The 23398-nt window shown below is 36.0% G+C and overlaps 1 protein-coding gene across 1 annotated transcript; it reads left to right on the top strand.

The window, feature by feature from the left end:
* The first annotated feature begins 1709 nt into the window (after positions 1 to 1709).
* LOC127842295 (uncharacterized) lies at positions 1710 to 21203 on the top strand. The gene is made up of 4 exons (XM_052371726.1): positions 1710 to 2322; positions 3791 to 5557; positions 10548 to 11080; positions 21060 to 21203. Exons 1-4 carry the CDS (start codon positions 1710 to 1712, stop codon positions 21201 to 21203), a joined length of 3057 nt encoding a protein of 1018 aa, XP_052227686.1.
* The last annotated feature ends 2195 nt before the right edge of the window (positions 21204 to 23398 follow it).

Here is a 23398-nt window from a genome sequence, read left to right as displayed (position 1 = left end):
TGACCTGAAAATCAATAGGGGTCATCTGCGAGGTATGATCAATGTACCTATGGAGTTTCATGAACCTAGGCATAAGCGTTCTTGAGTATCATAAGGAAACCATTTTACTATTTCGGATCACCGTGACCTTGAACTTTGACCTAGTGACCTGAAAATCAATAGGGGTCATCTGCGAGTCATGATCAATTTACCTATGAAGTTTCATGATCCTAGGCCTAAGCGTTCTTGAGTTATAATCCGGAAACTATCTGGTGGACGGACAGACATACGGACATACGGACGGACGGACCGACATGTGCAAAACAATATACCCCCTCTTCTTCGAAGGGGGGCATAATAAATGTTAAAAGCCCTATTTAAGCATAAATTGATTCTTAGTTTTAATACTATCAATTCTTGTTATTTTCATAATCTTGTAATTTACATAATTTAATAACTGCTCTTGTAATTTACATAATCTTGTAATTTATATTATTTAATGAATTTTAAAAGCCCAGTTTAAGTATTTATTGATTCTTAGTTTTAATGCTATATTTTTTTGTATTTTGTATAGCCTGTATATGTTCTGAACCTTAACAGTAGTATGCTACATATGTGTTTCTTCCGCATAAATTTGGCCTATATGTAAAGAAATAATAAATAACATTGAAGCATTTTCATCCTGAAGCTTTGCAATTAGGAACACATCAATACAAAACCATAATTACAGAGTAATGTATAAAAATAAGTGATAAACTCATATGTACAGCTCGCTCAGAAAATCTATGTTGACCTGTTTCCATTCACTGGCGCTATCTTGTCGATACAGTGTATAATATGCCAGCCGAGTTTAAAATCCTCCCTAACAGTTGAAATAGCTGACAGGTGATGGGCGATTTTCAGTACATCACAAATGTGAAATCACTTGAAATCTCTGTTACCGATTAAGCTTAATTTAAATTGGTAACATTATCGTGCGTCTTAAAAACGGTGCAATGGAATTTTTCGGAAATTATAAGGTTCTGATGGATTTGACGATGTTAGGCCTTTTATTATTACATGTATTTTGGATGAAATAACTCAAGTGGAGATGATCATGCATGAACGCATCTGGGGGTTGGGAATTTAAAACCGTATCGAATTCGATCTTCTGCATGGTCAATCGTTTGTTTTCTGACACCTGGCAACCTGCCAGCCGATATAATATAATAATAATATAATATAAGGTATAATATAGTCCTTTTTATTGCTTTTCCTTAAATGAAAGTATATCTAGAGTTTACACAAGTATAAACTTTATTGAAACTCAATTCAAGATGAGAACTTCTCCATGCAGTTGATATACTCAATTAAATTCATGGCAATTAGTATTGTATCATTTGCTCTATGTTGAGTTAACTATTTAATTGGGAACTAAACCACACAAAAACATTTATAATTAGCTGTCGTTATCAATTTAAGTATTTGATATGGAACTGAACCGCACTTAATGATTTATAATTGCATTTAATATCAAGTAGAGAATCATTTGCTCTCTGTGTCAAGTTAAGAATCTAATGGGATACTTAAGTGCACTAAAATTCAAATCCATTATACTCATTTGTTTGTTCCTTTAACTATCAGGAAAACGTGTCATTGATTAGAAATTTAGCTGTTTTTTTATTTAATATAACTGTTTCCATTTGATACTACAGTTGGAAAAAGACACATTACCATTGACTACAGCAGAGATGATGTGTTTCCTAGATGTTGTTGAAACAACTTTGAAACAACACTTGAAAGATGTTGCCAAAGACGTTGTTGACGCATCAGTGAATAACCTAAGAGTAAACACAGCATTGTGTATTGCTAACATTAAAGATTTTCTGGACACATGCAAGCAAGAGCTCGCAAAACAGGCAGATATACACAAACAAGACATCGATGAACACGTCGACAGTCAAAAGCAAGACATGGATAAACACGCCGACAGACATAAACTGGGCATTGATGAACACATCGATAGACACAAACAGGGAATGGATGAACACGCCGAAAGACATAAACAGGGCATGGATAAACATGCGGGTAGACACAAACAGGACACGGATGAATACGCTGAGAGACTAAAACAGCGCATGCATAAACACGCTGGTAGACACAAACAGGGCATCGATGAACACGCGAATAGACACAAACAGGGCATGGATGAACACGCTGACAGACACAAACAGGGCATAGATGAACACGCCAGTAGACACAAACAGGGCTTATATGAACAAGCAGAAAAATGCATTAAAGATATCCAACAACAGTTTGAAAATACTACTTTCACGGAAACAACCTACAAACAGTCATGTAAAGGTATAACAAACGTTTTATCATTCCATTATACAATTTCGAAACAGCAATAATTTAACTTTATTCATCAGTGGGTTCAAACAAATCGAATGCTTTTGATCAATTAAATATAATCATACACATGTTGATGTTAAATAGTAAAATAATGTTTTGTTAAACATACAATAAACACAAGTATACGCATAGACTTGATAAAAGTAAAATGTAACCAGGGCTTTTTCCCCTTCTTTTGCCCCAAATAGAGTATCTTTAAAATGATGCAATTTTCCCATACGTCAAGAGTACTTTTGAAATTGTTTTCCAAAATTTCAGTTTTGTATATAATCCTCCAAAATTGAAGACCAGGCCTTTCCCCAAATCAACGAAAAGCGCCATGATAACAGTATAATCATTGTAACTATGATATGATTCCGAGGATTATTTGCCCCAAAACAACATATAAATCTACTTATGTATCTAATGGTGCAACTTATTGATGCCATACTATGTCAATGTAAGATTACAATATATAATGAATGAAGACGTGTTTCCATTACATGTATCATTATGAACACTTCTAATTTCATCGTCAAGTAAATTATTAAACATTAGTTTTGATCAACTTTTGAACACATTGTACTCACATTTTGGTGTGTCTATTCATTGAATATTCAGAGCTGTATCCTGTTTAAATGTTTTACTGTTCACTTTGGATGATTAGCAGGCACATAATCATAAGCTGTGCTCAGGCTCTGCAGGGATTGATAATCTGTGGTCATCTCAGGTCATGCTAAGATTCCAGATACCTCTGTCGTTCTCTGTATGCCTTTTGTAGAGGATACAAAGAGTAGAGGTTTGGGGCTTAGGAACATTATTTGTCATTAATTTTAAGATCGGCTGTTTTCGGAGAAAACCAGAGGTATTGTAATAGCCAGCTCGTCGGCCGTCCGCGTCGTTCTAAAACCTTAAAATTTGCTCTAAAATCATAGTGCTTTCACCTACAACATTGAAACGTCATATGAAGCTGAACCTTGATGAGTTGTACACGCCACAACCATTTTTGAGTCACTAGGTGAAATGTCAAGGTCATTGTGACATCTAGAAAATGCTTATTTAAAACTGCACCCGCAGTCGAGCGCTTGCACCCGTTATGCGGTGCTCTTGTTCAAAATGTATACTGATCACTATGACTTCGATATAAAAAGAGCCGTTTTTATACTCGGTTTTTCACCAAATAGTCAAACGTACATGTATACTAGTGATCCCGATGTTTGTGTCGGCGTCCTCATAATGTTCTGGTTAAAGTTTACGTGCAACTTTTCCATAGCATTGTTTCTACTACAGGTATTATATGAAACGTCATACGGGTGTTTGCAAACATTGAATTATAAATCATACAAACATGAATTAAGTATTGAATAATGATTAATATAATGATGAAGAGTATTTTGTTTTAATGTATACAAAATGTGTTGTTATTTCATGATTTCAGAAATGCTTGGAGCTTTGAAGACGTATTACAGGAAACGTTTCTGTCATGTAAATATTTTTCCATTGGATGACTGGGCTGAGGAGAAGTTACTTGATATTTATATGCCGCCTAATATACAACTTATGGCTAAGGAAAGAGGGTATTTCAAGAAAACTGGTGAAAAAATTTTGAAATACGAAAATATTTTGTTTTCGGATACCGAACCGAATCAACAGATATTTATTCAAGGGGAAGCAGGGTATGGAAAATCTACTTTTCTTGAAAAATTGGTCATGGACTGGTGTACTGAAACATCAGAACAATCAGCGTTGGAGACGGTGGAAGCTCTAATACACAGATTGAACTTGAATACACATATGAAATACTTTTATGTCTTTGACGATTTAAAGCCTCTTAAAGACTTCGCATTTGTCTTCCATGTAACATTAAGAGAATCAGTTTATCAGGTGGAAATCGAAAACATGATAAATACACAGATAGTTGACAGTATATACTCATCTGAAAAAGATCGTGGAAAGGCATACATACTACTAAATGAGATCATGAAACGTGAACGTTGCTTGATACTACTGGATGGTCTAGATGAATGGACCGGTACAGGAGATCGTCACAACCTGCCAACACTGGCCGACGTACACAGTCTTTGCGTTTTGTTGATAACTACTCGACCTTGGAAGATGACACAAGCGAAAATACTTGACTCGCAGATTTGCAAGCTGCTGCAACTTGATGGAGTCGACAACGTGTTTGATGTGAGCAGAAAAATCCTGGGGTGTAGGACAGATTTTAAAGATGAACAAGATTTAGACAAAAAACAATCTGAATTTGAATCGTATGTATGGAAATTTGACTTGTTAGAGCATTTGTACTCACCAATGATGTTGTGTTTGATTGTATACTTGTGGACCAAAGGAACTGAGCTAAAAGGCTCTAAGTGTGAAATATACAGCCTCTTGCTCGAATGTCTTTTCAAGAAGGCGAACACTGAAACGAGTGCATTTCAAGAGCCGCCTTATCGATGCTTCACAGGGACGCAATACATACAACCCAATATTGAACAAATGAATAGACTTTCTAAAGCGGCATTTTATTTGCTGTTTTCAGATACACAGGAAAAATCTCTGGTATTCAGCATTACAGAACTAAAGAAATTTAATTTAGGTCTACTAGATCAAGAGAACTTTGCACTGAAGTCCGGGATTTTATCAGCGACACGCGACGCATCTGCATTAAGATCATCGTCATCATTTTCATTTATTCATAAGAGCATTCAGGAATTCCTGGCTGCTTGTCATATTGCATGCAATACCAATCTGATTGACGACGTCATTTCCGGATACCTCAACCGCCACGAGGGTGCATATGTGGACATATCACAGGTGTTCATCTTTCTCTGCGGACTGAACATGTCGGCTGCAAATAAGCTTTCTTGCATGATGGATGAACACGATGTTGGTTGTGTGCAACCAATGATATATGGGCTTCAAGCCGTCATATTAGCAGGATACAGAGAAGCTGTTGCCAATCAGCAAAAGGATATTGTACTCAAACTCAGTGTGTACCAATTAAAATTTGATAACGACATACAAGACCTGCACAGCATATGGACAATTAACAAGTCCAATGTCCTGTCTATGAGATTTGATATTCCTGACAAACAGAGTTCACCAACAAGATGCCAGTCTGTGTCTTATGTTCAGTTTAACCTGTCATCGTGCATCAAGCTGAAATATTTGGTACTAAATGGAAACGGCATACTGCTAAGTGGTAACTATACATATATAATTGTTTTATCAAATACTTTCTTAGTTGTGGCGTTATGTTTTATTTTACTCGTGTGTTTATATTAATTTTATTCTGATAAACATTGGAATGATTTTACATTAACAAAACACTAATAGGCAGTTCACATGGTATTAAAAAAGTTACAATGTAACAGCGTGAATTTCCATTATTTCAATCAGCACTTAATAAAACAAATTATAATAAAATATTCCTGTGACCTTGATGATATTGATCAGTTTGGCGCTATCTCAGCAGCAAAACGATTATTTATACTTACCTTTAAAAAATCTGAATGGCATATACAAGCTGAGTTTTTCCATAACATCGTTTTCCCAATCATTTTGGGATTGATATCAATACCGATCTAATTGGGACAATTTGCGTAGTTTTTAGACCAATATGGAATGAAAGTACATTTGTCAAATGTTGTCAAGAGGATTTTAAATTAACAAATTAGATAAGTATATTCTAAAAAAATGTTCCGTTTATCTTTGTTATAATATCAAGGTAAGAAAAGCATGTAATAACGTTCATGGCTCATAGATATGCGAGGCTTAAAAGTGTATACTTTTCAATTTCGTTCCATAACTTGCATAATGGACAGATATATATGCATATAAATTTATTAAAGGCTCGACCCTAACTATGATTCTGCCCTTAATTCTTAAAAGTTAACGAATCCTTAACCTATGTAAGATATTGCAATCTTTTGAGTTTTCGGTATTGTTGTCTTGATTTATCATGTCTGTTCTGTTTACACTCACGAAACCGCGGTACTATTCTCGAAGACAACTTATAAAATGAACAACGAATTCTTATGGACGCTAGTCGATATAAGCGTCGTCGAAGGCAGTAAGTCTAACTGATATGCATTGCTATAGAAGCTTGAATATAACCAAAGAAAAACGAAAGCAAATTGTTGATCTATTAAGGTACCTTTTTAATTTACCTGCCCACAACGTGGCAAAGTTCGAATCTGGGTCGTGTGAGGTCAAAATCTAGGTCATTATGCCAAAATAAATAAAAAGTTTGCCAACACTCTAGATGTCAGATTTATAGTCAAGTCTAAATTAAATTGTGTAAGAATATTGTTCAGCTGTGTTCCAAAATGTTTCCGCTTGGTTGAATAATCTGGTCGCCAGAGGCTTGGGCAGTTTTCTTTATATGACTATAGTAAACCATTGTTAACACTCCAGAAGCCACAGTTAATGTCTAGTTTTCATGAAAATTGTTTCGAACATTAGTTCTATCGATATCTTAGCTTAGCTCGTGAATGGCTAAGGTTTGTTGAAAAATATGACCGCCGATGTGCGGGGCAATTTTCTTAAAGTAAAACCCTGTTACCACTCAAGATGTAATATGTTTAGTCCAATGCTCATGAAACTTGATCATGGCATTTGTTATTATGACATCTGGGCAGAGTTTGTAAATGGTTCCGGTATTTTGATAAACAGGACCGCCAGGGGTGGGGGGTGGCTCGGTGGTTTTCCTGATTGCTATAGGAAAACATTGTTAATACCTAGAATTCACATTTATAGTCAAATCTTAATTAATCTTGGTCAGAATGTGTTAAGTAAGCATTTCTCGTTCGAATATTGTTATAGTCTGTTGAAAAACAAGCCGACAGCGGTCGGGGCAGTTTGCTTTTTAAAAGCTATAGGGAACCCTAGTTAACTCTCTTGAAGTCAGATTTTTGGAATATCTTTATAAAACTTGCTCAGAATGTTAGTGTGTTTTGATATTCCAAATGAGTTTGAAAATGGTCTTTTTCTCTTGAAAAACATGACTGTCACGAAATGTATTGTTTAGATTGCAATTTTTCTACAAGAAATCATTTAACATCGAATGAAGATGCTTCTTGATTACAACCATTACAGAAGAACTTAATAAGATAGGGATATATTGAATTAGTTTTGTAAGATGATTTTGGTTCACAATGATTATGATGCTGTTGCTGCTGCTGCTGATGATGATTATGTTTGTTAAAAGTACATAATGCCCAATTGCCGTCTTAAAAATTCCCGAAAGGAAGACTTTTTAGTCATTTTTGTTCCAAAAACGTATCTGCAGCTGAACAAAAAACATGAGCGCTGAAACTGAACATTTAAAGCCAAAATGCTTGTAAAAATATTTTAATAGGTTTGTTCAATTTGTACCAAGCAATTAAAAAGACCCATAATTCCCAGATTTCTCATCAGGAAGTTCCCCAATTTCAGGAGTGTTCACGCTATTTTTTCCGAATGGTAAGGTACTGGTACTTTTCAAAATTGGAAAAAACATTGCTGTGATGGTGTGTGAGATTATGATGATATTGTGATAGCTTGAGAAACATGGATCAATGATAATGAATTACTCTTACTAAATATTGCAATTGCTTTAGATAAGTTTATTTATTTTCCCAGAAAATCAGACTATTTTAAACCCAATACATCATGAAGAACTGTTTAAGATTAATATTATTTGACTTTTCATCCAATATGCAGTGTTACATTTTTGTTTATCAGTAGCTCTAATTCAAAGCTCTCCATTTGATCAATTATTATTTCCCATATATCACTGAATATTGTTTAGATAATCTTTTTTTGAAAAATATGCAACCCGCTACCGGCTAACTGATATCCTCAATAAATTAATCTATGGTTTGAATATGTACATATATATATATATATACTTTGTGTTGACATTAATTTCAATTATCAATAGTTTGTCATAATTATGCACATAGCAATGAATTATTAATGTTTCATTAACTAACTTGTATCTTCGTAAGTCCACCTTGAAGTTCTCATAATAATTTAGTATGTTTAATGTCTCAAGTGAAAGCGTAAGTGCCAATGGTCCTCGTGTTTAACAAAAGTGATAAAATGTTTATATTTAATATTGAAATGGTTTATAAATGAAATAATTTTGCTCAACCATTTTCTTCCAAAAAGTAATAAATGTTCTCAAACTTGTTGTCTGAATTAACTTCATTCATTTGCAGCTTTTGTGGTCTTTTCTCCACCCATCGTCGTACGTTTTGTGTCCGTCTTAAATAGTTACCTTGTTTATATGTTTTTCTCCTTAAGTTGGTAAGAACATTTGTCCCAATGATTTATTGGCAAAGTTAGAAACCTGGTCACGTTAAGTAAAAACAAATTAGGGCACTAGGTTGCATTGGAGAAACAAGCTTTTTTACACTATAAAGGTCAAATATATACTCCAATTATCATGTAATTTGTGATGAATATTTGTTTCAATAATATCTTCACTTGTGTTTGAAAATGGTTCCTGATTGATGAAAAACATGGCCACCAGAAGGCGGGGTAAATTGCCTAAAACGGCTAAAGTAAGACTCAGGAAATTACATAAAGTGTCTAGTCTTCATGAAAGTTAGTCAAAACATTTGTTCTAGTGATAGCTCAGATGACGCGAATATGGTTCAGGTCCGTTGAAAAACATGGCCGTCAGAATGCATGGCAGTTTTCTCTATATGACTTAAGTAAAACCTTTTTTACATTAAGAATACATATTTGTAGTCCTAACTTTATTATACGGTAAAAACATTCGTTCTTATGAAATATTTGCAGCGTTCGAAAATGATTCCGGTCATATTGAAAAACATGTAAACCTGTGGGCTACAGTAAAACCTTGTAAACACTTAAAACGTACAATCTTTATGAAAACTTATCAGACAATATGTGTTAATGATGTCTGCGCCACATTCGGAAATGGATCTGGCTCATTGAAAAATATGGCTGTAAGAAGGCGGGGCGATTTTTATAATATGCCTATAGTGTTACCTTGTAAACACTCTAGTAGTCATACATGTATTGTCAGTCCAATCTTCGTGAAATCGGGTCAGAACATTTTTCCTTATGATATCTTAGCCTAGTTAAACACTGGGTTATTTGAGGTGAAAAACCAGTGCCCCTTGTTTAATTTAAGAAAACTAGTGTTAGCACTCATGAAGTTCACATGTTTAGGTCTAATCTGCATAAAGATTGTAAGAACATTTGTTTTAATCATATCTTGCCTTCGAAAAACACTGCCAGCAGGGGACAGGGCAGTTGCTATTATATATATACTTTCTAGTTGTCATTTTAAGCTGGGTTGTTTTCGGAGAAAACCCGAGGTATTGTCATAACCAGCTAGTCCGCCGTACGCGTCGTGCTAAAACCTTACTATTGGCTCTTACATCAAAGTGATTCCACTTACAACTTTGAAACTTCATATGTAGCTGTACCTTGATGAGTTCGAAACACCACACCCATTTGTATGACTTCAGGTCAGAGGTAAAGTTCACTGTGACAAGCTTTTATTTATTCAAAACTGCACCTACAGCCGAGCGTTGGCACCCGCTATGCGGTGTTCTTGTTAAGTGGTTTTGCCCTTAAGATCTTAGGTGAGGACCTCTATGCTATTGTCATTCTTATTTTTTGTTTTAATACCGTTCATATGCAGTCCAATTCTAATATTAGAAGACGGGAATAATATAATAATAACTTTTTTGCATGGAAATGGTTCAAAATTTGGACCCTGACAAGGTCACTCATATCAATACCATAGCAGCAATTAACAATACTTCAAACATATTCTTCATGAACAAACAACGCCCCAGCATTACTTTGTACCTATCCTCACAAAACGTTTCTAATAAGACAATACACTGGTATAAAAATAAGCTCACACATCTTGTGTGTTGTCCATTTTGGAAATCGGTGATGCTTTAAAATTATGAAATACGTGCAATAACTGATAAAAACCTTTCAAGTGTTTCAGTTTGTATCCGATGATACACAAGCATTTGGTCAATAGGATAATTTGATTATACACTTATAGATGTATGCATATCAGGACTGAATTATATTGGGTTTTGTTCAGAACATTCATAAGTTTAAATGTATTAATGCTTGACAAATACAACACATGTCAACAAATGTAACCATAATTGTTTTAGTTACCATGTTTTGTGAAATCAGTTATTTTTCAGATTGTGCAAGTACGTCAACAGCTGAACCTCTCGTCGGGATTGTTCTAACAAGTGTAGATCCATCCCAGTGTGTAGATCCTCCTCGAGTACTGCCCTCTATAGAAGACATTAGAATATGCAATGTCACATGTTCCTCCACCGGTCTACGCAGTCTGTTCGGCACGCTGCTAACTCTCGATCACGTGGTGACGTGTGACCTGCGGATGATCTTTATCGAATGTGAAGGGGCAGCAAAAATAGAACTATGTGCATTTATACATAAAGATTTAAACAATTCCTTCAACATACAAACTAATAATGACAATCCCTATCTGTTTAAGGCTCTGCATGGTCTAAATATCAAGAGTCTGAGTGCTAAGTGGGGAGTTTTTGACGGGTTTCATGAAGAGTCGCTGTCGCAGTCACTAGCATCGCTCACACAGCTGGAAACGCTTAGTATTCAAGTGTGGTCTGGCAGTCCCGAACTGTGGAAGGCTCTGCATGGTCTGAATATCAAGAGTCTTAGCATTATTGAATATTTGAACGTGGATCATGTAGAGTCGCAGTCATTAGCATCACTCACACAACTGGAAACGCTTACACTATATGTGAAGAAATATACACAGCTTGAGCTACCTCAATCATTGAAGTATTTAAATATATATTGTAATGCTTTGCTTCCATCCAAAATTCTTGAACTGGTGGACACACTGCCTACATGTACTCAGAAAGTTGGAAGTAATCTGAAATTTTCATGCTCTTTAGCGTTCTTAACTGTCGTAAACATCCCACTTAAGGAATACACTGCCATCCAACAGGATCTGGAAACGCGGAAGAATGTTACAGTGAAAAGATTCCAAATAACAGACGGGAAACTTGAAACCATTTTTTTTTTAAATTGCCAATAATTCAACGATTTGTCTTAATCAACAATGACTAAAATCGTGCCTAGCCGTTTAAGATACCACTCATGTTTATCAACTATGTATTTGTTAATTGTATATATTAAAGAAACTCATGTGTGTGTCAACAAAGAATCAAAACCGATGAACGAAAACAAATGTAGTGTTCTGACAGACAAAAGAAGGATCTCCACATGTAAAACTACAGTATTGAGGAAAACTTGCATGGTGTATATTATTTAATTAGTAAAAAGTACATGCTATATTCACTTATACCTTTACCGTATTTATAGATAAGCTCTTAAAAATGTTCACGCCATTATCGCATTTTATAATTGTTCTATTTTTTTAAATTCAATGTGTTCTACTTTATGAACCATTCTAAATGCAAACATAGCTCCAGAAACATCAGGACAGCAAATCGTGTTATCACTCAGCAGTCAATGAATCCACCGCCTCATCCATACAAGACAATACACAGCACATATGACTCGCCCTCCAGGAAAACGTGGCTAATCAGGGACGACACTTTTTCTCTTGACAATATTTCTTTTAGAAGAAACTTCATTTAAAACAAAAAGGCTTATCAGAGAGACACTTTCTGTCTTTACAGCATTTTCTTTTGGACAAAACTTCATTACAAAAATTGCATTGTTGAAAGTGTTGTCCCTGATAAGCCTGTGCCGACTTTACTTTACGCTACTTTAGGTACATTCATTTAGCCCCATTTTCCCAGAACGAGATGTATACACATCACGAGATAGGAAATATGCGAATTGTACTACTGTTGAAAAATGCGAAAATTCCAACTGAACAAACAAATGATGAAATCGACTGGGGTATGGTGGCGCATATTAACAGCCTGTTGATATCAATAGTTGTGTCAAATGACATAACATGGTCACTGTATTAAACGTGCAAACGTGATTATGAATTAAAAATAAAAATGCATGTGGTGACACGAAATTTGCCATTTCAGAAAGCAGTACATTTTTAACACTTAATATTACACGAGTTTTAAAGTTATTAAACCAAAGACGTGTATATAGTGTAGTTTAATTGCGGATTTATAATCAACGCTTGTAACATATATCCACTCTTGTATATCTTGTGATGTAACATTACACATTTCATGTCAGATTTTCATGAACGCTTGCTTCGAAGTGTGTTCATTGTTGGAACAGGTCTACATGAAAAGTCGTTAATCAACGGTATTCCCATATTTATAGTAAAACTTATTAAAACGATACAACATTGCTCTTTTTTTCGGTAGATGTTTATCTAATAACAATGTTGTATTTAATATTGATGTAACAGGGTTGAAATATTCATTTCAAGTATTCTGTTCATTTGTTCTGTTTTAATGTAATTATTTCCCTTTAACTAATTGTGTTAACTTATTTAGCTGTGATCCGGTGGCCAGTCTAAGAGTTAAACTAGAGTCAGTCAAGCATGTGATTATCATATTTCCAGTTTATGTAATTGTTCAGTCAGGCTTGATCAGTGATTTTCCCGCTCTTTCCTTCGTCTACTGGTCACTTTAAACTTGGACACAGAACTGTAAACGTCTACTTTTATCTTAAATATTTTTTCTTCGAGGGTTGCTATTACTTCAATTTAAGGTTAGTTCTATTTCTACCTTTTTCATTTATTCTTTCTTGTACTTGCATTTAGTTGTATTTATGTTGTGAGTTTATATAACTCATATTTGATAAGTAATGAGGTTAAATTCAGAAAAGCAGCATTGTGATCCTAAAGTGCTAACGATTCATATAATTCACAGTTTCCCATACTCTTCACATTAATAATCTTATTTGAAGCATAAGCACAGCACCCGCCGAGATTGTAATTATAGAAAGAGAGTTCCGTACACATTCCACAAATGGTAAGCGAGAACGAGAAAGAGTTGAGATATCATGTAATTGTATGTTTATGCTGTATATGTACCATTTGACATGTTACCATATCTTTAATTTATATTGCATTTTAATATGTTAAAGGCCACACATGATATGTTTTATATATTTGTTAATTTGCATATATTGACATTATGTCTGATAACATGTTTATATATGTTTCAGTGACATGGAATTCGCATAAATAAACAAGCAAACAACATATATTCGGGTGGTTGTTTTGAGCCGGGTACTGGCCGTTTATATTGATTGGACATTTTTTTACAATTTATACAATAACAAATATGATTTTTTTTATAAATCTCGCCTCTTGTGAGATTCGAGCTCGCGCAAACAAATAATGTCTACTTCAATGGGAAGATAACTACACTACGTTGCGCATGCGTACAGCGGTCCTTCATGTATTTCCTTCATTATGATCTTGCCACAGCTTCTTATTTTACAGAGCGCCTACTTAAAGTATTCGCGATGATAACTAACTGGTTCATAATTATAACCATAAATATTGATTTGGTCCCTTATAAACACGATACATAAGTCTCACTAATCCGTTTAAAAAATACATAATAATTTAAAATAATTTACCGTCAAAATGCGGATTTCATTTTGTTTAAAAAGGCAACCATTATAGTGTTTGGCTGAGTCTATGATGTAATAAACGCAGTGTCTTTGTGAGATATGAGGTCAAGTAAGCGAGGTCTGACGAGGGGGTGAAAGGCAACCATTATTATCAAAAAGGCAAGTACTAGATACAGTTCTCCACTCAGAGTTGTCGTTTCTTGCTCGTACATACAATCTCTGCCATCACAAGAAAATCCTACAAGATATGGTAGGATTTTATTTTTTGTTTAAAAGTTGTTATATTATGAAAATTTTAATATAATATTATGAAACGTAGTACCATTTTCTTTTACTTTTTGAAAATAGTGCATAAGTTTAGGTTCATAATGAAAAAAAAAATACATTACTTAAAAAAAAGCAAAAAATAACAACGTAAAATTTCTTGTACCACGTGGCTAGGCTGGTGGTTATGGAGGCAGGGTTTTGATCCAGCTATAATGGTTCCCGTCAAATCTCTGCGCGAAGGTTGGATAAAGTTACATGTATACTGTAAAATTATTTATATTCGTCGGTATTAAATTTCGTGCGACTTTTTATGACTTTATTTAGGATCTTAAAATCGTGGATTTCAAAAATAATAATTATTTTACCGTAATACAATACTGGATCTCTTTTGATAAATTCAATATATGATCATATTCATTAAATCCGATGACTTTCGTACTTAAATTGCATTGCAACTTTCAGTATGGTTAATTGTCTACAAATTTGCCTTATTCAATATTAATATTCCATATTAAGAACGCATGTGAGCAGCGCTCTGTGAAGGGGCTTAATGCATGTGCGTAAAGTGTCCTCCCAGATTAGTCTATGCAGTCCGCACAGTCTAACCAGGGACGACACTTTCCGCTTTAATGGTATTTTTCATGTAAAGGAAGTCTCTACTTAGCGGAAATCAAGTTTATGCGGAAAGTTTTCGCGCATGCGTTAAGCTCCGTTTTACCAGAGCGAGACGCAATTTTGTTTAAAAGTATTGACAAACGGGTGCAACATGAGTTCATTAAATTAAATCATAAAAAATAAACGTTTGTTTAGATTATACCGTTTCATTATACAACATTCTTATTTTCACTTTGCTATGACATGAGGCGCTAAAAGGTTGTTTATTTTAATTAACCCGAACCTTAAACCTTAAATTTGTACAAAAAGGATCCAAAAAGAACATATGAACGTTTCGGTCTCAGCATGAACAACCCGTTAAGGATGCATATAGAACATTTAAACGTTTCGGTCTCAGCATGAACAACCCGTTAAGCCTAAAAGAAAAGTTTTGCATTTGAGCCTCGCTCTCGGACAACTTGGCTTAATGCATGTGCGTAGAGTGTCGTTCCATATTAGCCTGTGCAGTACGTACAGGATAATCAGGACGACATTTTCCGCCCAAAATGGATTTTCGTTAAGAAGAACCTTCCTTAAGGAGAAAACAATCCAAAAAGCGGAAAGTGTCGTCCTTGATTAGCTTGTAAGGACTGCACATGCTAATCTGGGACGACACTTTACGCACATGCGTTAGGCAAAGTTTTCGCATATCGACGCTCATTTTACTATGAAGCACGCGAGAGGCGCCAACATGGCGGAAGTTTGCCGTGCTGGTGTCTGATCTTGTCCTTCAGTTCGTGAGCGTAGGACTGGGGTTTGGTTTCACCGTGATGTACCCGAAACTTAAAAGGGTATTTGACGCCAAGAGGTCCGAGGCCGCCCTGATGCATGGCCTGTATCTGGGCCTTACTACATGAGGTGGTGAGTGACAATCTATTGGAGCCACGTTTTGGGAAAACGTGGCTTAATGTATGTGCGTAAAGAATCCTCCCAGATATGCCTGTGTAGTCCGCATGCACTAATCAGGGACGACGCCTTCCGCTTGAATGATACTTTTCGTTTTAACAGTCAAAATCCATCTTGTTAAAGGTGGCATAATATGCCCTCCCAAATCAGCTTGTGCAGATTGTACAGGCCTATCTGTTACGACACTTTACACATATGCATTACGCCCAAAGTGCCAATTATCCCAGAGCTCGACTCATATACAACACATGCCTCTTTCTCTATAAATGATTAAATAAACAAGTATATATACCCGTTCTTTGAAGCTTTTTTTTGTTCATATATACACGTTTGTTCTGTATGTTTGTTGATAATGAAAGATTACAATTATATGAAGATGTTTAAACTGGTAAGAAAGTAAACAGTATATTTGCTTTTGTCTGGATTCTGGGAAAAGACATAGCCTTATATTTCGGGTAAAATAGTTGAGAAAAATGAGAAATTCCTTATTGTTTAACGTAAAAAAAATGTTGAGTGGGAAGGGGTCTTTATAAGAATCCTGTTGAAAAAAGATGAAAAAAAGATTATCTTGTCTCTTTTATACTAATGTTTTAATTTTGATATTATACATGCTGTATATATGTATAGATAATTGGTCACTTGTCGTAAATTAAGGCATAGCGGATTGCTTATAGGCAATTATTCACTTTCCGTAAATTAAAGACCAGAGATTGTATATAGGCAATTATTCACTTTCCGTAAATTAAATACTAGCAGATCGTATATAGACAATTGGTCACTTGCCGTAAATGAAAAACTAACGGATTGGATATATAAACAAGACACTTGTTCACTTGGCACAAATGAAAAACTAACGGATTATATATATATATATATATATATATATATATATATATATATATATATATATATATATATATATATATATATATATATATATATTATACTATTTGTCACTTATCGTAAACTTCAGACTTGCGGACTGCATAAAGGCGATTGTTCACTTGATGCCATTATAATACTTTCGGATTGTATATAGGTAAGTGTTCACTTATCGTAAATTGTAGACTAGCGGATTGTATATAGCTAAATATTCACTTATCGTAAATTTTAGTTTAGCGGATTGTATATAGGTAAGTGTTCATTTATCGTAAATTTTAGACTAGCGGATTGAATATAGGTAATTGTTCACTTATCGTAAATTTTAGACGATCGGATTGTATATAGATAGGCAAGTGTTCACTTATCGTAAATTTTAGACTAGCGGATTGTATATAGATAGGTAAGTGTTCACTTATCGTAACTATTAGACTAGCGGATTGTATATAGGTAAGTGTTCACTTATCGTAAATTATAGACAAGCGGATTGTATATAGGTAAGTGTTCACTTATCGTAAATTTTAGACTAGCGGATTGTTTATAGGTAATTGTTCACTTATCGTTAATTTTAGACTAGCGGATTGTATATTGGCAATTTATCACATGTCGTTAATTAAATGCAAATGGTTATTTATATCCTGATGTTTTTTTTAGTTTTATAAAACCGATATCTCTCGTACACGTATATTGCAGTAATTTTGCATAGATACAACCTCGGAGATATATTAATAATACTATTATAAATCAATTTTAAACATCATCTAAAAACGAATGATCTGAAATTATTATTTTTTTTAAATCACAGAAAACATTACCGGTAATCCGAAATCAATTATAACAAAATCATCTAAACACGAATGATCCGAAAATAATATATAACCAAAAAATCAGCAAACACCAAATGATCCGAAAAACCCTTCCATCTATTTTTGTCCACGGCATTTGTGAATGTCTCTGATACAATGGTACGGTCCGGTCCCGCTATAGTCTTATTTTCGTATTGACTATTCGTATTAAAATCGTATTGGATTGTGTTTTCAAGGCATTCTGTGGATTTCTACTAAACAAAAGTACTGCCCCGGCCCCGCCATAATCGCAGGGTCAATCGCGTGTAGCGTCGGGTTGATAGCAAGCTGCTTTGCGAAGGACTTGTGGTTAATAGTGGTGTTCACCGGCATCATATCCGGTAAATATACGTATAAAACTCCGTTATAATTTAAAACCTAGTAATTTTATCTCGATTGTATAGAAAGCATTAAGCTTATCATGGTCATATAATATAAGTTCGATCATAACCTTTTTTTTTAATTGCTGAATTTAGTTTATATTTATTTATATTAGATCGATTGTTTCGAAAGCTCTTACCTTATTGTCATACTCTCGAGTCTGTTTCCTGGAAAGAACCAGTACTTGGTGTTGATAGATGAAATCTTTAGAATTCACCCTGAGTGGGGATCGAGCCTAGGATCTCGTGATAGTCAGGCCGACACCATATACACTACGCCACTGCAACCTCTTAAACCTAGGATCTCGTGATAGGCCGACACCATATACACTACGCCACTGCAACCTCTTAAACCTAGGATCTCATGATAGGCCGACACCATATACACTACGCCACTGCAACTTCTTAAACCTAGGATCTCGTGATAGGCCGACACCATATACACTACGCCACTGCAACCTCTTAAACCTAGGATTTCGTGATAGGCCGACACCATATACACTACGCCACTGCAACCTCTTAAACCTAGGATCTCGTGATAGGCCGACACCATATACACTACGCCACTGCAACCCCTTAAACCTAGGATCTCGTGATAGGCCGACACCATATACACTACGCCACTGCAACCTCTTAAACCTAGGATCTCGTGATAGGCCGACACCATATACACTACGCCACTGCAACCTCTTAAACCTAGGATCTCGTGATAGGCCGACACCATATACACTACGCCACTGCAACCTCTTAAACCTAGGATCTCGTGATAGGCCGACACCATATACACTACGCCACCGCAACCTCTTAAACCTAGGATCTCGTGATAGGCCGACACCATATACACTACGCCACTGCAACCTCTTAAACCTAGGATCTCGTGATAGGCGGACACCATATACACTACGCCACTGCAACCTCTTAAACCTAAGATCTCGTGATAGGCCGACACCATATACACTTCGCCACTGCAACCTCTTAAACCTAGGATCTCGTGATAGGCCGACACCATATACACTACGCCACTGCAACCTCTTAAACCTAGGATCTCGTGATAGGCCGACACCATATACACTACGCCACTGCAACCTCTTAAACCTAGGATCTCCTGATAGGCCGACACCATATACACTACGCCACTGCAACCTCTTAAACCTAGGATCTCGTGATAGGCCGACACCATATACACTACGCCACTGCAACCTCTTAAACCTAGGATCTCGTGATAGGCCGACACCATATACACTACGCCACTGCAACCTCTTAAACCTAGGATCTCGTGATAGGCCGACACCATATACACTACGCCACTGCAACCTCTTAAACCTAGGATCTCGTGATAGGCCGACACCATATACACTACGCCACTGCAACCTCTTAAACCTAGGATCTCGTGGCAGTCAGGCAGAGTGGGGATTGAAACTAGGATCTCGTGACAGTCAGGCGGACACCATATACACTACGCCACCGAAACCTCTTAAACCTAGGATCTCGTGACAGTCAGGCAGAGTTGGGATCGAACCTAGGATCTCGTGACAGTCAGGCGGACACCATATACACTACGCCACCGAAACCTCTTAAACCTAGGATCTCGTGACAGTCAGGCAGAGTGGGGATTGAACCTAGGATCTCGTGACAGTCAGGCAGACTTTAGCAGTCAGGAAGAGTGGGGATCGAACCTAGGATCTCATGAAAGTCAGGCGGACACCATATACACTACGCCACCGAAACCTCTTAAACCTAAGATCTCGTGATAGTCAGGCCGAGACCATATACATTACGCCACAGCAACCTCTTAAACCTAGAATCTCGTGACAGTCAGTTGGACACCATATAAACTACGCCACTGCAACCTCTTAAACGCGATGTATTTAAATTTGTCAGTTCCTTGTACTTTCGTTTGATTGTCAAGTGTCAAATATACAATAACTCTCTGTGTTAGAAATTCATGCGTTTTGTTCTATTTGTTTTGCTTTAAGTGTAAACATACATTTATTTGCATAATGAAATATAAAATAAGCCTAACTAAACAAAAACGGATAACACTTCGCACCGTTTGACAGTCTATATTCAACTTAAAGAAAATTGAACAAGATAAGATGTAAATAGCATATCAGGTGAGAGGCAAAACCAGATACGTTAAAACTCAAAGCATACGACTCAAACGGTTTGATGTTCAGGACCCGTACTTCTTGTTAGACTTAAGACAAAAGAAAAATGTGAGACTAAATAAAAAAAGCCCATATTGTGCATACATAGAGACTAACACTGGTGCTTTTTATCATAAACATAATGATCTTAATAAAGAATTATATAATTAAATGCAGTAAGTACCACGCAATACTTGGCTTTCAAGAAGTTTTAGCACGTGACAGTTTTAAAAATATTCTTTATTTAGACTTATGTCTTAGGATCGGTTTGTTAATACGGACCCGGGTTTGTTCTAGACTGATGTCGTAGGATCAGTTTGTGAATACGGGCCCGGGTTTGTTTTAGACTTATGTTTTAGTATCTGTTTGTAAAAACGGGCCCGGGTTTGTTTTAGACTTATGTTTTAGAATCGGTTTGTGAATACGGGTCCGGGTTTGTTTGAGACATATGTTTTAGTATCGGTTTGTGAATACGGGCCCGGGTTTGTTTTAGACCTATGTTTTAGTATCGGTTTGTAAATACGGGCCCGAGATTGTTTTAGACTCATGTCTTAGGATCGGTTTGTAAATACGGGCCATAAATTGTTTTAGACTTATGTCTTAGGATCGGTTTGTGAATACGGGCCCGAGTTTGTTTTCTAAGCCTCGCTTTAAGAAACTTCAATGTATTATTCCCTACAAAAGGTATGGAAATGTTATGTTGCCATCTTGTGGCAATAAGTGAGCTAAGTTTTCTACATTATTTTTAACTAGCATAATTCACGTCCTACGAAAAGATGTCTAATGCCATATGCGGCCACCGTAGCTTCACACCGGGCTGCGCAATAGAGAAGTGGGTAGCTCCTGACCAGACTGTGCGGATGCTCAGCCGCATATGACATAAGACAACAGTGGGAATTATCGTCCCAGATAAGACTGTGCGGACTGTACTGCTAATCTGGGATTACATTTTTCGCACAGGCATTAAGCCCAGTTTCCACTTAACGGTACTGACATACTAAGAGGTATGGGAATGTGCACAAGCGGCCTTCATAACGGTCAGTTGGGTATCCCACAAGGATCCCGGGGTCCCCATGATATTCTTCACCATTGGCTCGAGCCTGGGCCAGATCGTTGTGCCGAACCTGTATGAGGTGTTCATCGAGACCTTCGCCTTGTCGGGCGCGTTCATCATGGTGGCCGGCATCTCTCTTCAGTGTTAACCATTCGGCGTGATTATTTTTTGTTTCAAAGACCATTATGTTACGGCGCAAGCAAGTTCAAACAGTACGTTTTTAGAGAAAACGGCGGCGGAAAATAGCCGAACACATGAAGGAAATTACCGATCATCAGCATCATCCTATTTTAGCACTATATCTGTTTATTGAGCGTTTTAATTTCAATGTTATTATAATATATTTCTTTAAACAATAATATTATTTTTTGTCAGAACTTCTCTGTTGGCCTTTAAGATACTTCTGGTTATACTTTCGAAAGGTTATAAGGTCGAGTCAGGCAGAAGGCGGGGCTTATTAGGCATCGCTGACCATAAACAAGACACCGTTGTTAATGAGTAGTAGTAACATCAGTATGTTTCTTATGGAATAGTTACTAGAATATCCTAGAAAGGCGTTTTTTTCTTCCGGTGAATGAATTTGTGTATTACGGGGAATATATCATTGCGTCGCTCTCTGTGAAACCCGGGTTTAATATGTGAGTAGAGTATCGTCCGATAGAAGCCAGTTCAGTCCGCAAAGGCTATTTATGGACGACCCCTTACGCCTTCATGGTAATTTTCGTGTAAAGGAATTCTCTTTGAAAAAAAAATCTAGTCTAGCGGACAGCAAACTGCACTAGCTAAGCTGTGTCGATGCTTCACGGACATGCATTAAGCATGGTTTTCCCGGAGCGCGGCGCATATATAATGAAAATACACATTTACAGCTACACAATTGCATAGCACATATCGCATCTTTTGAAATACGATGGTATATTTCTTTTTACACGAAACAGTCAATGCTAAAAGACGGCAGAGTACTTTAAATCCAATTTACATCCTGAAATTTACATCCATACAGATGGATGTACCATTTTTGCAAATTGTAAATTGTGTTTGTAAGTCATGAAAATTTTTTTTTTTTTAATTACCCATAGGCGGTCAATCAACGTGTGATGTTACTCTTTGTAAGCATCTCTTGATATGGATTCTGCTGACGAACTGTGATGTTGCTCTTTGCAAGGATCTCTTGATATGGATTCTGCTGACGAACTGTGATGTTACTCTTTGCAAGCATCTCTTGATATGGATTCTGCTGACGAACATTTTGCTGATAGCACTCACTGGTCTGTATTTAAAGGGACATGTGCACAATTCTCTTATTTAAAAAAAATGACATGAACTATTTTTACCAATAAATTAATAATATTGTTAATCGTCGAAACTAATAATAAAGGCAAGAAAAACACGTAGATAAAAAAGCATCGCTTTCCCCTGTGTTCATACCATCCTGTGAAGCAAAAGCCAAAATCATTAACACTGCTCCACGCAGCCTTTTGTACTAATGAGCGAAACATAAACGCGATAATAATAATTTACGTATTTTCCAAACAATCGATCAAAAGCGTTACAAACGCTTAATTATTTTACCGATTTCGAATGATGTGTATCCTTTAATGAGCAAATGTTTGAAACATTGTTTTTTGTCAAGAGCGTTATTTCGCTTATTTAAACATAAAGCATACCTGTTTTTAAAATATATTACAATTACTTTGAAAAGCGTCATTTTAGCAAACTGTGAACTAGTCCCACAAAACAAAAGGCATATACGCATACCGTACAATGTCGAACATACGTAAACAATTATAATACTTACTTATTTCATCTACATAATCGGCCAAGCAAAAGTTCCAAGTTTAAAGTAATGTGTTGGGTTAGTTTGCATAAATAAAATGTTGACATAACAATCGGATATGGTCGCTTTAAACAGATAAAACGTTGAAAACAATCACACACGAATAAACTTTCAGATTTAGTAACAACGAAATAAGGGGAGTTTGCAATTGAATTTAATTTTATTTGGATGTCAAGTTATGAGCACTATAAGGAAATTACCATTACTTGTTCATATTTGATAGACACAATGTTTGGTTCTGCAACGAATAGGTGGAAACGATTCCTTATTATTTCCATAGAAGTTAAAAAGATTTGATTTATTAAACCATTATAATATTATATATTTAATGAATTTGAATCATCATTCCCCTGTCATATAAATATGTTGGTTACATATATCGAAATAAAATGTTGACATTAGTAATGTTATATACTCACTTAAACAAACGTGCATTTTCATTTTGAGAAGATTTCTGCCATTGGGCAAAAATGCAAGCACGTATGGCAATAAAGGCGAACAACAAC

This window comes from Dreissena polymorpha, chromosome 8 (assembly GCF_020536995.1).
Source record: "Dreissena polymorpha isolate Duluth1 chromosome 8, UMN_Dpol_1.0, whole genome shotgun sequence".
Lineage (NCBI taxonomy): Eukaryota > Metazoa > Mollusca > Bivalvia > Myida > Dreissenidae > Dreissena > Dreissena polymorpha.
Note: the sequence above shows the minus strand (reverse complement) of the source record. Positions and strands in the feature narration are given on the sequence as shown.